This window comes from Mastigoproctus giganteus, chromosome 3, assembly GCF_048544385.1.
Source record: "Mastigoproctus giganteus isolate SK-2022 chromosome 3, ASM4854438v1, whole genome shotgun sequence".
Classification (NCBI taxonomy): domain Eukaryota; kingdom Metazoa; phylum Arthropoda; class Arachnida; order Uropygi; family Thelyphonidae; genus Mastigoproctus; species Mastigoproctus giganteus.
Genome location: NC_143577.1, coordinates 76,001,272 through 76,014,085, shown reverse-complemented (window position 1 = coordinate 76,014,085; position 12,814 = coordinate 76,001,272). Strand labels below are relative to the sequence as shown.

General features: G+C 38.2%; 1 protein-coding gene across 2 annotated transcripts in view; it reads right to left on the bottom strand.

The window, feature by feature from the left end:
* The window catches only part of LOC150088092 (CXXC motif containing zinc binding protein), a 209,712-nt gene extending 198,777 nt beyond the window's left edge, over positions 1–10,935 (bottom strand). For both annotated transcript variants that reach the window (XM_090369335.1, XM_090369334.1), the window contains exon 1: positions 10,849–10,935. In XM_090369335.1, coding sequence (XP_090225461.1) covers positions 10,849–10,854 — 6 coding nt within the window. In that variant the 5' untranslated portion in view covers positions 10,855–10,935. The remainder of the gene's footprint in view (positions 1–10,848) is intronic.
* Between the last annotated feature and the right edge of the window lie 1,879 nt (positions 10,936–12,814).

Sequence of the window (12,814 nt, the reverse complement as noted above, 5' to 3'; positions counted from 1 at the left end):
GGCTACTGCATCCATTTTTTATATTAAAAACATATTTTTGATTCATTTTTGAAATTAAAACTCCCTGCAGACCTGTCAGTGAGTGAAATAGGAATAAAAACCCACATTCTTCAACAAATGCATGAAATTGGACACCAGCCTATCGGAATATTACTAATGGGAATGCAGCTGCATGAAACACGGTGTGCATGTCAACAGCTTGACTCCTACAATGCTTCAACATCATGAAGCCAGAGTGTTTTCAATTAGAGCATGGTGTCCAACCTACGGCCCGCAGATTATTTTTATACAGCCCGTGGGGAAAGAATGTGAACTAAAACAGCATTTTAAATTTTACTAATTATCAAAAAAATATTTTCTCATTAAATATTTAGAATATGTTCAATTTTAGGTGTAGCATTATATTTTATTTATTGACCTTTATATTGAAAAGCAGTGATCCTTTTCAGATTTTCAATTTTCTAAAGTGAGCATTTAAAAAGCAGAGGTAAGGTACTTTTTTAAAGTAAATCATATTTTTATAATTTTAATAATAAATAAATATTAAATGTAAAAAAAAAAAAAATAATCACTGACATAGACTTGTTGTATATAAGTGTTTGGAATTTGCATTTTTTTATATATAGCCGGAAAATAAAAAATGTTAATGTGAAAAAAAAAAAAAAAAAAACTTCCTTTTACATTAGCATTAGTAGAGGCATATGATGCAAGAAAGCAAGCTTAAACAGCATCAACCAAAAAAAAAAAAAAAAAAAAACCTTTCCATTTCACCCATCCATTCGTTCAAATGTTTGTCTAGTTCTGCAATGAATTTATTTAAGCTGTCAATATCTGTAACAGATAGAAGTTTATTCCAGCAATCAACCACAAACGTCTGGCAAACTTCCGCAAATCAATTCTACAACTGCTTGTTGTTTGGATTTTAGGAGCATTAAAAACTAAGGGGATATGCGGTGGTCATTCCCTGACCTTTCCACATCCTCCATATTTGGTGGGCACGGGCTTGAACCCCTGTCTAATCAAGAAGCGTGTGCTATGCACTGCTGTTCCTGCCTACCTGGCTACGGAGGTGCTGATTCTACAACTGTCTTTCCTCAATTTGATTTTATGCCCCCTCAGGTGATTAATCTTGGCAAGAGGCAGAATCCCATCGGCATTGAGCTTCCTCAATTCATTCACAGCCTTATACAGCTCACAGGTGCCTAGTCACCAGACGCTATAATTTGCAAATCTTAAGCATTTCTTCGTAAGGCAACTCTTTGTTCCATTCACTAATCTTGTCCTTCTCTGCACTCGCTTCAACAGCTCTACATCCTTCCTAAAATGAGGCTTCGAGAACTGTATACAGTACTCAAAGTGTGGTCTGACCACTGCCTTATACAAAGGGATAACACCTCCTTATCCCTTCTAGAAAAATTTCTGTATATCATTGACAAGACACCATGAGCTACTCTTACAAACTGTCTGCACTGCTCAGAAAACTCATATCTGACTGCACAATTACCCCTAGGTCCTTTTCATTCTCTACCACCTTGAGTGTAGTACCACTCAGTTACTACGTTACTCATGTCAAGGAACTGGGTATATCCTTACCATGTGTACGCCATATCCAAAAATTTCATTACTTCATACAGCATGTCCCACAAACTTTTTCTTACTATTGAATATACCATGAATTGTCAAACTAATAGAGCAAGCTTATCTGCAAAAAGATCTAAACCTCCCAAGCATTTTCTAATTCATTTCACAAATATACGTGGTCTCAATTCTAATGTCAACGATGTCTATTTCCACTTGCAGTCTGCTAAACCCCCATGTACTTTTTCTGACAGAATCTCAGTTATCGGTTGATTCAACTACTGCTCATTTCAGATGCCCAAATTATTCACTGTATGATAACTTTCGCCTCAAAGATGGTACTTGTGCATATGTCCGTTCTGATATTCCCCGTCAGAGACTTGGCATTTCTTTAGAATCTCCTCTCTTTGATCTTCTCTGGCTTAAAATCTCTCTACCTCATTGGTAAAATTCATCTGTTGTCTCTACCGTTCTCCCAACTCCACTAATCACTTGGAGCTCTTTGACTTCCTCTCTTTGCAACTTGACTTTCTCCAGTCCTAACAGTGAGGTAATTTTCCTTGGTGATTTTCATGTTCACAACTCCAGGTGGCTTCCATTTTCTAGTCACACCGACCCACCTGGTCAAGATGTTGAGGCTTTTGCAATTACTAATGACCTTGCACAGATTGTTCATTTACCTACAAGAATACCAGACAATCCTAATCGTACAGCCAATACGCTTGATCTTTTTCTCACAAACCCTTCTAAGTACACGGTCGAAGTGAGAGGTCCTTTAGGTACTTCAGATCACAACTTGGTGATTGTCTCTTCTCCAATGGAACCTTTATCTCATGGCTATTCCCAACCTCGTGTTGTTTGGCATTACAAGAATGCATAATGGGATGACTTGCGAGACTTCTTTTCTTCTTTTCCTTGGTTGGATTACTGTTTCAAAACTTCTGATGTCAACGTTTGCTCAGATTGCGTGAATGAAATTATTCTTGCAGGAATGGAATCCTTTATCCCACACTCCACTTTAAAATCTCGTCCTTTATCTAAACCTTGGTTTTCCAATAAATGTGCTAAGGCTGTTCAAGAGAGGAATGTTGCATATTTTGTTAGGGTAGCTAAGAATAGAAACAGGTGCAGGGATACTTGTGTGTACACCAATGCTAGGAGTTTAGTAAATAAATTTGATGAATTTGAGGTATTGCTGAAAACATCAAAGGCAGATATTGTTGGGATATCAGAGACGTGGTGTCACACAGATATAAGGGATGCAGAACTGTAATTTGGGGAGTACAACGTCTACAGAAAGGATAGACAGGATAGGAAGGGGGGAGGGGTTATGCTATTAGTTAAGAAACACATAAAAACCAAGGAAGTGAAGCCAGTCGACATCGCTGGACAGTGCAGTGTTGAGTCAGTTTGGTGTGACATAAGCATTGGGAGATCAAAATTGAGAGTAGGAGTGTGCTATAGGCCTAATGACTCTGATGAGTATAATAAGGAACTGTACAGGGAAATAGAGTGGGCCAGTAAATCAGAGAGTCTTATAATGGGAGATTTTAATTTCCCAGATATTGACTGGAATTTGGGGGCTGGTTACTCACGCACTAGCAGGGCTTTTGTGGATTTATTGGATGATTGTTTTCTACATCAGCACGTTCGGGAGGCAACTAGAGGGAGTAATACTCTTGATTTGATTATCAGCAGTGATTCTTCATGCATTAAGAATCTGCAGATAAATGAACCGCTAGGTGGAAGTGATCACAGTGTGCTGAAGTGGGATTTACTCAAAGAGGTAACTACCATTAGGGGTAAAGGGAAGGGTTATTGTTTCAGTAAAGGTGACTACGATGGACTGAGACAGTATTTAAATTCTATACAGTGGGACCAATTGATGATGTTACCAACAGCAAATTCAAAATGGGAAGCATTCAAAGAACTTATCTTGGAAGCTACTAGGCTTTACATACCAACTAAGAAATATTGTTCAAGGTTTAGGCCAAAATGGATGTCAGATGAACAAATGAGGCATATGGCAGAGAAGAAAAATGCATGGGATACTTACAAATTAACACATGACACAGAAGCCTATGATAGATACAAGTTGATATGCAACCAAGTTACAAAGGAGGTTAGGCAGGCGAAGGCAGATTACGAGAAATCCTTGGCAAGGGATGCAAAGAAAAACAGCAAAGAGTTCTTTACTTATGTAAACTCTAGAAGGAAGGGGATGAATCAGATTGGTCCACTTGATATTGATGGGTCAACTGTTGATGATCCTGCTCAGGTAGCTAACAAACTAAATGAATATTTTCCATCGACATTCACACATGAGGAGTTATTCAGCAAGGGGAATGTCAGAGGTGTATTCAACTCTAACAGTAAGCTACAGAATCTTGAAATAACTGGGAGTAAAGGGGAGGAGAAACTGTTGAAGATAAACACAAGAAAGGCACCCGGGGTGGATGGGATCTATCCAGTTATATTAAAGGAGGCAGCAAAGGAAGTAAGCAAACCCTTAGCCATAATTATGAGAGCTTCCTTGGACTCAGGGGAGGTACCCATAGACTGGAAATGTGCAAATGTGACCCCAATTCATAAAGGAGGATCAAAGGCTGACACAAGTAATTATAGACCTGTGAGCTTAACTTCTGTTCCAGGAAAATTAATGGAGGCACTGGTTAAAGAAGCACTGCAGGATCATTTAGACAAGACTTCAGTTATAGCTCAGACACAGCATGGTTTTGTTAAGGGGAAGTCTTGCCTGACCAACTTGATTGGATACTATGATGCAGTCACAAAAGAACTGGATGCAGGGAATAACTTTGATATTATATACTTGGATCTTAGAAAGGCTTTTGATACTGTTGCACATGGAAGACTGCTACACAAACTGGAGCAGTGTGACATTGGAGGCAAATTGCTGCTATGGATAAAGGGGTGGTTGAGGGGGAGAAGACAGAGAGTGGTAATCAATGGACACTGCTCATCGTGGACTAATGTTATTAGTGGAGTCCCTCAGGGCTCAGTGTTGGGTCCATTATTGTTTTCTGTATTTATAAATGATATTGATGATAGTATATCAAGCTTAATGTCCAAGTTTGCAGACGATACAAAGGTTGGCAGGGTTGTCAAGGACACTACTGACACTATGCTGCTGCAACAGGATCTGGAAAGGTTGAGCAGATGGGCTGAGAGGTGGCAAATGAAGTTTAACATTGACAAATGTAAAGTACTACACATGGGAAACAGCAACCCCAGAGCAACGTATCAACTCTGTGGTACTACACTGACAGTGGTAGAGAATGAAAGGGACTTGGGGGTGGTTGTGCAGGCAGATATGAAGTTCTCTGAGCAGTGAAGACGGGCTGCAAGAGTAGCTCATGGAGTATTGTCAATGATATACAGGAATTTTTCCAGCAGGGATAAGGAGGTGATTATTCCATTGTATAAGGCAATGGTCAGGCCACACCTAGAGTACTGTATACAGGTCTGGAGGCCTCATTTCAAGAAGGATGTAGAGCTGCTGGAACGAGTACAGAGAAGGGCAACAAGATTAGTGAATGGAACAAAGGGGTGCTCTTACGAAGAAAGGCTTAAGTTTTGCAAATTACAGTGTCGGGAGACTAGGCACTAGCGAGGTGATCTGATAGAGGTGTATAAAGCCTTGAATGGTTTAAGCATGCTCAATGCTGATGGGATTCTTCCTCTAGCTCAGAAAAATCACCTGACAGGGCATAAATTCAAATTGAGGAAAGACAGATGTAGGATAGACGTGCGGAAATTTGCCTTTAGCCAGCGGATGGTTGGTTGGTGGAACAGACTTCCATCCCTTGTGGTGGAGGTTGATAGCCTAAATAAGTTTAAGGCTCAGCTGGACAGGTATTTTGAACGAACAGAGGGGTGAAGTGGAAGTGGGTTTTTTTTGTTTTTTTTTTTTGGCTGATGCTGTATAAGCTTGCTTTCTTGCATCAAATGCCTCTACTAATGCTAATGCCGTAATTGGCTTGTTTCTAATTCTTCAGTTTCATTTTCTACGTACACCAAAGCTCGCAACAATTGTAAAGCAGTTATTAATCAGTCCACAGGCTAAGAATAGATAACTTGCTTCTTGCCTTAATGGTAGCCGAGCATTCTGATCTCTTGCCAAAGCTATTGGCCGCAACTTTTGCCCATCTTTGCTCCCACCTCTGTCCAAACCAGATGGTTCTGTTGTCACTTCAGCCAAGGATAAAGCTGACCTGCTAGCATCCCATTTTTCTTCCAACTCGTACATTAATAATCTTGGTAAAACAACTCCCACCATTCCCAACACACTCCATTCAATGCCTCCTGTTGTCTTCAGTCAAAAGGATGTCAGAAGGATTTTGACGAATCTTGATGCTAAGAAAGCTCAAGGTCCCAATGGTATTTCTCCACTTGTTCTCAAAACCTGTGCTCCTGAACTTACTCCTATTCTTTGCCACCTTTTTTCACTTTCATATTCCAAAGGTGTTTTTCCTTCTGCTTGGAAATTTGCTCATATCCAGCCAGTTCCTAAAAAGGTTGACAAATCCCTCCCATCCAATTATCGTCCCATTGCAATTACTTCTATTCTTTCTAAAGTAATGGAGAAATTAATTAACCGCCAACTCTTAAACTACCTAGAAACCTTCTGTCTGATCAACGATCGCCAGTATGGATTCTGTCAGTGTCAGTGGTGATATTCTGGCTTATGTTACCCATTTATGGACTAATTCAATGGAAAGGTTCAGTGAAACACAAGTAGTTGTTCCTGACATCTCAAAGGCTTTCAATTGTGTTTGGCATAAAGGTCTTCTAAACAAGCTTCCATCTTATGGTTTGCCAACTGTTTTTAACAATTGGTTATCCAGTTTTCTCTCTGGTCGCTCACTGAGGGTGATGGTAGATGGTTCTCTGTCTTCTAACTTCTCCACTAATGCTGGTATCCCCCAGGGTTCAGTTCTTTCCCCCACTTTTTTCCTTTTGTATATTAATGACCTTCTTCCACTGACTGGAAATCCTATCCATAGTTTTGCCGATGATAGCACATTGCATTCCACTTTCCATTTTGAGAAACCTTGTCCTGCTCAATCAGCTTCAACTTCTCGAAAATCTGCTACCAATTCCTTAAATGCCAATCTTCAGGTAATTCTCCAGTGGGGCAAAGACAACTTAGTTGATTTCTTCAAACAGGCCTCTGAGGTTGGGTATATTCATATTGTAGTTTTAAGTGTTTTTCACCAACCTCATAAGGTTGGTGAAAAACACTTAAAACTACAATATTAGTTGATTTCAACCCTTCTAAAACTCAGTCTTGTCTTATATCTCGCAAAAAGGACTCTTCTGCTCCTATGCTTATCTTTAGTGACACTCCGATTTCTAGGCAAAATGATATATCTCTTTTGGGGATTACCCTGACTTCAAATCTCTCTTGGCACAAGCACATTACAAATATTGCTTTCTCTGCGTCTAAAAAACTTGGTTTTCTCTTTCGCTCTCAGCGTTACTTTTCTTCCGAACAGCTGCTCACTCTGTATAAATCGCAAATCCGCCCTGCCATGGAATATTGTTCTCACATCTGGGGTGGTGCCTCATAGTCTCATAGACGTACTGTCTCTGCTGCATGCCTCTTCTACAGATACTTCCACAGGCAATGTTCTTCTGAATTGACTTCTATAATTCCCACTCTCTCTTTCAAAACAGTCCGAACACGTGCTGCCACCAGCCAACATCCATTTACTGTCCAACTTGAAACTCACAGAACCAACTTTTCATCTTCCTCGTTTATTCATTCAACTGCCGTTTTCTGGAACAAAAACTTCCTTCATATGTATTTCCTGAAAATTACAGTCTACAGAAGTTCAAGTCCAATGTCAACAAATATCTTCTCAACCTCCAACCCAAGAACAGTACTAAGTACTATTGGTACTAATACCTCTCGTGTTTGGATTTCACATAAAAAAAAAAAAAAAAAACTCTGGGGTTACTGCTGCCCATATGCAGTACTTTACATTTGTCAATGTTAAACTTCAGTTGCCATCTCTCAGCCCATCTGCTCAAAGTTTCTAGATCCTCTTGCAGTAGCATACTGTCATTTGTGTCATTAACAACCTGATCAACCTTTGTATCATCTGCAAACTTAGCCATACTGCTCCAATTTGTACAGTAGTCTTTCATGTGCAACAGTATCAAAAGCTTTCTTAAGATCCAAGTATATGATATCAAAATTATTTTTTGCATCCAGTTATGGGATACTATGATGTGAGAACATCATAGTATCCCATCAAACTGGCCAGACAAGACTTCCCCTTAACAAACCCATGCTGTGTCCAAACTATAACCGAAGTGTTGTCTAGATCAGCGTTATTCAACCAGGGGTAAGTATAACCCCCCCTGGGGGTATACAAGAGATTAACAAGAAACAAAAATATTTTGAAACAATTGGAAAGTATTTTTTACTTAACCATATTCAATAGTAATTACACTATTGCTATTATTAAGCTAAGTGATGATTTATCTGATTTTTTTTTACTTAAGAGTGTTTTGTATTGTAGTATAATATAGTACAGATATATATATGGGGGTACAAAAATAAGAATGTGGTTCTTTGGGGGTATGCGAACAAAAAAGGTTGAGAAACACTGGTCTAGATGATTCTGCAGTGATTCTTTAACCAGTTCTTCCATTAATTTCCATGGAACAGAAGTTAAACTAACAGGTCTAATTACTTGTGTCACCCTTTGATCCTTCTTTGTGAATTAGGGTCATTTGCACATCTCCAGTCCATGGGTACCTCCCCTGAGTCCAAAGAAGCTCTCATAATTATGGCTAAGGATTTGCTTACTTCCTTTTCCGCCTCCTTTTAATATAACTGGTTAAATTCCACCTCAGCACACTGTGATCACAGTGGGCTGAGGTGGAATTTAACCATCTTGTCTCAACAAGCACTTAGAAGTCATACAACATGACAAAGAATTATTCTCTGTTGTGAGAATGAAGTAAAAACAGATCCACTGAGTAATTACAGATTGTGTCACACACTGTAATAAGTATAAAAGAGTATTGCAGTTGTAACTTATTTCCACAAGGGTTAATACGACACTGTGGCCACACTACACTGTGTAAGATCTGAAGGTATACTTACATTGCAGTGATAATAATAATAAAAGTGATAATAATAAAAATATAATAAATAAATAAAATAAAAATTTAACCTTAACCTATGTGGTTTCAACAGGGCTGGCAGACGTAAAAGTGCCAAAAGTACAAAAAAAATAAATAAGTAACTGAAAATCTGTTATTCATATGTGTAGTAGTAAAGCATTAGTACCATTACAATCTATTGTAGGTATAGAAGAAAACATTAATGCAACTAATGTATTACAGATATGGTAGAAAAACATTAGTGATACTTGAAATGTCCTACTGGTATGGTAATAAAATATATTTCCCAGAGAAAACTATCCTTTTACATTTTCCAGCAAATACGAACATATTTTAAATAAACTAACAAAAAGTCAGGGGAAAAAAAAAATTGGTTCAAAAAAATAGTCAGGCAAATTCTTTTAAGTTTTAATCCTCCATCTGCTGCACCCCCTAAAAGGAACACATCCATAGGAATGCTGTCTGTTAAACATTTTTTTATTATAAAAATTTAATTTTTTGCTTTTTAACAAAATAAAAACAGCATTTTTTAATTAAGATTAACCTAATTTATCCCTTTATTCCCATATTTATGGATTCTAATTTATCACACTCTAGGCATTTTTCAATTGTCCTCTATTATACCTCCTTTCCTCAATTTCCAGCTTTTCATTCAACAAACCCACTTTTGAGGATAGGGGATGTTAAAAAAAATATTCACGTATGGCATCTGTCACATAACCAACAACCTTAACTCTTAACTCTAATAAATCAAAATGAAAACAGCAAGTAGTTTATCACGATTTAGAGAATATTAGTGGAGAAAGGTGCATGAAAGGATTTTATTTTGTCCCCAAATTTTAAAAAAATAACTGAATATTTGGTTTATACTCCTACACGCACACATATATCAGAGGAGTTTACAATCAATCATTTTAACAATGAATGCAACTGTTTACTTATTTAGCAGTTGTGTAGTGAAGTCAATTCAACTCCAACACATATGCTGCTGCACCCTGCTATGTTAGGCCTTAATGCCAAGTAATAGGGTTAATTAACCATGTTCCAACAAATTCAGAAATGCCAATGTTATTTGCACAGTATTTTTGATACAAAAATATACCTCAATTTAGAGAAATATTCACAAGCACATTGGTATACATATATACCATTACAGCAAGCTAGAAACAAAAAGAAAAAAAAAAGGAAGTACTTTCTTCAAAGAAATTGAGACTTTTAAGAGTAACTTACTCAATTCAAGAAATTAACTCATTATTACATGAGGTACATATGTGTTAATTTGTAAATATTGTTAAAAATCTGTGTTATATATATTGACTGGATCTTGCTGCTTCAGTGGGCCCATGAATACAGTAACCTCCAGGGACACTTCCTGGTGTCTCAATTTACCAATCACACAAGATCTGGCATGCCAAGGATAAAATTAAATGACAAACATGCACTCTAGTGACTATACTAATGTAAGTATTTGGGGGGCAAAAAGTTGGAAAAAGGTACAAAATGGTAGGAGGCTACTACAGAATCCGGTCTGTAACAGCCTCCTATGGCATATGTGAGATAAAAGCAAAAACTTTTGCTTTGTGTCTCACAGAACCAGGCTAGTTTTAATATGTCGAGCCAAATTGGTAGGTCGATATGTGGGATCTCCAAAGGTTATCTGCACGAGAACAGACTATCCAAACTGTTTCCTGAAAGCCTCAACTGGCGCCTAGGCATATATCCTTACCCTGCACAGACCCTGCCTGCGTACTACTTTGAAAAGTTCGGATCAATCCGATCGCATGCCAGTCCTTAATTTTTAATTGTTATGGAAGCTTTTTATTGTGATAATTGCATTCTTGTACAGTAAAAACATAATTCTGTAATATATGTAAGGAGGCAAATCTAAATAACTTCACAAATCCAACTCCATGAATGCTTAAGCATTCACAGACAAATATGTACCGTCGCTTTCACTGACAATTAAAGATCCATTTAATCTGGATTACAAATGAACAACTTAGTTTTGACATTTTTTCACTCAAATGGGTGCACTCAATCTCAACGTATTTCTCGCAATGAATGTTGGAAACAAAACCTTTTAAAAAAACGGAGTATAAATAACATACTTACTACCATTTTTCAACAACATAAAACACAGATAACTCACAGTCAGTTTTTATTTACATTGGCATCACATGACAACGTAGGTTCAAATTGTTACTATTTTAAATTTTAAATAAAGAAAAATGGGTAAGCGTAACGTACATTTTGCACTATTTCATTATTTGTTTATTCATTCTAATTTATAATGTTTATTTTTCATGGGTTAGGGGCGTAATATTTTTATTTTGCCTCGGGCGCAGGAATACTTATTGTTCAAAGCATTTTTTGTGTAATTGTCTTGAATATAGCTGGGTTCTACTCAAAACAATTAGGCAAGAAGTACAGCTTTATTTCTTTGTGATAAATTGTATCAGGCCAATACCACAGAATTGCAAAAAAAAAAAAAAAAAAAAAAAACACATTTTAGTTTTTTAAAGTTATGAGTTACTTGAGCGGTAGCTTCTATGCTACTATAGTAATTCTGTGAGTAAATTCCATGTATTCTCTGGTTGAGTGGTGTGTTTTACTGTCAAGAGCAGATCTACGATTTGGGAAGGAGTAACACTAGTGATGGGCACGATCAGGTTGTCATATGTGTTTAGTTTGTGTCTATTGGTACCTAATTTTAGTGCTTGTCTTTCGTTAAACATTATGCTACTTCGACTGGGCAGATTCTCAGTGCGGGATCTAACTAATCTTCTTATTTATTCCCCTTCTTCTATACTATTTCCTCGGATTACGTGTCCTGACGAGAGCAGGTGTATGGTTGGAGGGAGATTCTGCGTGACCGCGGGCGTATGTGTGTGTGTGTGAGCGACTAAACAACACAAAAACACACATAGTACTACGCACATCTCTAACTTCTAAGTACTTCTAATCACTAGGTATCATGCCCTTATGGGTAGCACAGTTGGTAGGATCGCCGTCATCCCTACACCGGACTAACATTAGCATTAGTAGAGGCATATGATGCAAGAAAGCAAGCTTACGCAGCATCAGCCAAAAAAAAAAAAAACCCACTTACACTTCACCCCTCCGTTCGTTCAAAATACCTGTCCAGCTGAGTATTAAATTTATTTAGGCTATCAACTTCCACAACAAGGGATGAAAGTCTCTTCCGCCAACCAACCACCCGCTGGCTAAAGGCAAATTTCCGCACATCTATCCTACAACTGTCTTTCCTCAATTTGAATTTATGCCCTCTCAGGTGATTATCTTAAGCAAGAGGCAGAATCCCATCAGCATTGAGCATGCTCAAACCATTCAAGGTTTATACACCTCTATCAGATCTCATCGCCGGTGCTTAGTCTCCAGACGCTGTAATTTGCAAAACTTAAGCCTTTCTTCGTAAGAGCAACCCTATGTTCCATTCACTAATCTTGTTGCCTTTCTCTGTATTCGTTCCAGCAGCTCTACATCCTTCTTGAAATGAGGCCACCAGACCTGTATACAGTACTCAAGGTGTGGCTTGACCATTGCCTTATTCAAGGGAATAATCCCCTCCTCATCCCTGCTAGAAAAATTCCTGTATATCATTGATAAGACACCATGAGCTACTCTTGCAGCCCGTCTGCACTGCTCAGAGAACTTCATATCTGCCTGTACAATTACACCCAGGTCCTTTTCATTCTCTACCACTGTCATTGTAGTACCACAGAATTGATACGTTGCTCTGGGGTTGCTGTTTCCTATATGTAGTACTTTACATTTGTCAATGTTAAACTTCATTTGCCACCTCTCAGCCCATCTGTCCAACCTTTGCAGATGCTGTTGCAGCAGCATAGCGTCAGTACTGTCCTTAACAACCCTGCCAACCTTGCTATCGTCTGCAAACTTAGACATTAAGCTTGATATACCATCATCAATATTATTTATAAATAAAGAAAACAATAATGGACCCAACACTGAACCCTGAGGGACTCCACTAATAACATTAGTCCACGATGAGCAGTGTCCATTGATTACCACTCTCTGTCTTCTCCCCCTCAACCAC